Source organism: Penaeus monodon, chromosome 30, assembly GCF_015228065.2.
Source record: "Penaeus monodon isolate SGIC_2016 chromosome 30, NSTDA_Pmon_1, whole genome shotgun sequence".
Lineage (NCBI taxonomy): Eukaryota > Metazoa > Arthropoda > Malacostraca > Decapoda > Penaeidae > Penaeus > Penaeus monodon.
Window position 1 is genome coordinate 20,833,611 of NC_051415.1, and position 2,564 is coordinate 20,836,174.

Below are 2,564 nucleotides of genomic sequence, written 5' to 3' on the forward strand. Positions count from 1 at the left end.
ATGTAACAGCAGAAATATACATAGAATATATTCATAAATCAGGAAACATTGTGGTAATGTAGACAGCGTAATAGCTCATGAAAGTCACAATTCGTAGGACATCATATGTGAAACAATCATTCAACTGACATGGCTAAAATGTTATAATGCTATGCAGCATGATTGATAAATGTATTTAATTTAAAATCAAACATATATTATTAAATTTTATAACTATACTAATAATTATCATTAATGAAAATCATATTCACTAAGATAAGATATTCAACAATACAGCACTAGCTTATGCCCAGTGATATCCTAAAGGATATAACCAATGATCTAACTAGGATTACGAAGTATAGTAAATAATTAGGAAAGGCCAGAAACCATGCAGGAAAATTCGTGCTGAGTTTTTTTTTGGACAATGGTATCCCACATATGTGGCAGTTCTACTAATGCTTAACAAAGATGTCATAGAGATTGGGTACCTATATCAACAATAATATCAATGAATACATAAAAACACATATATATATGATCATGATAGATAATGATTTTAGACTTTATTACTATAATATTATAATATCAGTAACTGAAACTGTATTATGCATGAAAGTAGTTTTCAACTGAATCTAAGAAAATCAATTGAAGTCATAATATGGATTTACATGACTTAGATACAAATTAGAATCTCAATAGAAATAAAACTTAATATTCAAGTGAAAGTATCAATGAGGCCTTATATCTCTAGCCAGGAGTCTTGGAGTAGACAGTTTGCTTTCACTTTGAATTGACAGGAAAAATTTTTGTTACTTATAATTACTACTGTACTATAATTATATCATACACAAAATTCTGAGATTATCTTCATAAGCCAAGAGTTCAAAAATAGTAAAGGGTGGGCTGGCAGTTTTAGCTATTTGGCAAATAGTAAAATGAGTAACATAAGTGCAAAAAAGATTAAAAAGAAAAAAGGAAGGGAGAAGAATTTGTAGTGGGCTAAGTCTTGCAGGAATTCTCTGGCCTTATCTACTCACTGATAAAGACAATTAATACTAAAGAAAGATTCATAAGCAATATTAAACAAAATATATGCTTGATAAATTATGGAAGTTAAAATGTTTAACTAGATAGTCGTAAATGATGAAAAAGGAAGTAAAGAGTACAGAAATGTTTAAGCTGATATTACAATGATCTACAATGGCAGGATAACAGATACACATTAGGTAGGGATTTGTGCAGTTATGAAGTATCATGCAGTCACTTTGCAGAAACGTGCAAACAATATTTTGTTTCCAGTAATGCTATATCTGGGGTACTATTATATATCCCAGAGATTTCTTCATGTGCCCCATGGTTTACATATACCCCATTTTAAAATATTCCATATAAAAAAGTTCAAATAATAATTTGCATATGTTAAAAAGCAGATTTCATTTATTTTATGAACTACTAATCAAGAAGATAATGACTACTACAACATAAATGGAAACACTATCTGGTGTCCTTACCTCTGGAGGAAGCCAAGAGGAGTCTGTTATCATTACGGAAAACAGCAGAAGAGATAACTCCTTGAACATCATACATCAGGAGGTCTTCATATCTGTAATATAAATTAATATTAGAGGTTTTACTGTGTAGGATAAGGGAGTTTTGTTATAAAAATGGAACACTGATTTTGTGCGATATAGCTATTTCATAACTGACCATTAATTATTAAACTAGTGAGTAATTTGAAGACAACTGGCCTGATTGTTGATTGCATGCCTATTGGTATTCCAATAAAGCAATGAAATCACCACCATATTTTTGGCCAAAAAAGAACTTGAATACCTTCCTAGGAATTCACTGTAACTAGAGTAAGCTCTGTCTTTTGAGAATATGCCTAATGGATGTTTGTTGGGCTTTATTGGTGTGTGGTGCACTGAGGCCTGAGTAATTGCTTGATACTGCACCACTATTTTGCTGAACTGAAGATTGTAAGCCATCATCCCCACACAATATTAAGTTTCGTGTGGATTTGAATAGCCTATAGCCAACATATTTCAAGAAAAGTAACTACAGGCATCTTCTAGCATTCAACTTTGCAATCCATTTTTGTTTTGCATTTTGAATTGTAAAAAATAAAAAAATAAATATAACTGCATTAACAACTATCAGCATCAACGAAAATATTCACATTGGAGAATCAAGACGAGCTGCCATATAAGTGCTTTCATATTCTGAAGTCTTTTCCTAACTATCTATACAAACAACAATAATAAAAAGCCCGATATATTTCTATTACCCCACTTAACCACAATAACCCTCAACCACAGCACTACATCACTTCGACAAAATCCCAATGGACCTTAATTGAAACTGCCACTATAATCGTTTTAAAATGTCTAGATTATACACAATTTCCACACACAAACCTCCGAATGGACTGAAAGAACCATTCATCCTCCGAATCCCCACTTTCTGCAGCGCTGTCAAACATTGCGAGAAAACTAATGGACACGTGAAACTCTTTTGCTTCTCCTTCGGGTTTTGTTTACACGATCAGCTGTTGCGGTCGATGTGGCTAGCCCGCACCCACT

The 2,564-nt window shown here is 32.5% G+C and overlaps 1 protein-coding gene across 1 annotated transcript in view; it reads right to left on the minus strand.

The window, feature by feature from the left end:
* Window positions 1-1,970, minus strand: part of LOC119592381 (WD repeat-containing protein 73-like) — a gene marked incomplete in the record, with an annotated part of 5,460 nt that extends 3,490 nt beyond the window's left edge. Inside the window, 2 exon segments of the mRNA XM_037941203.1 lie at window positions 1,494-1,585; window positions 1,816-1,970. Coding sequence (XP_037797131.1) covers window positions 1,494-1,585; window positions 1,816-1,970 — 247 coding nt within the window.
* Between the last annotated feature and the right edge of the window lie 594 nt (window positions 1,971-2,564).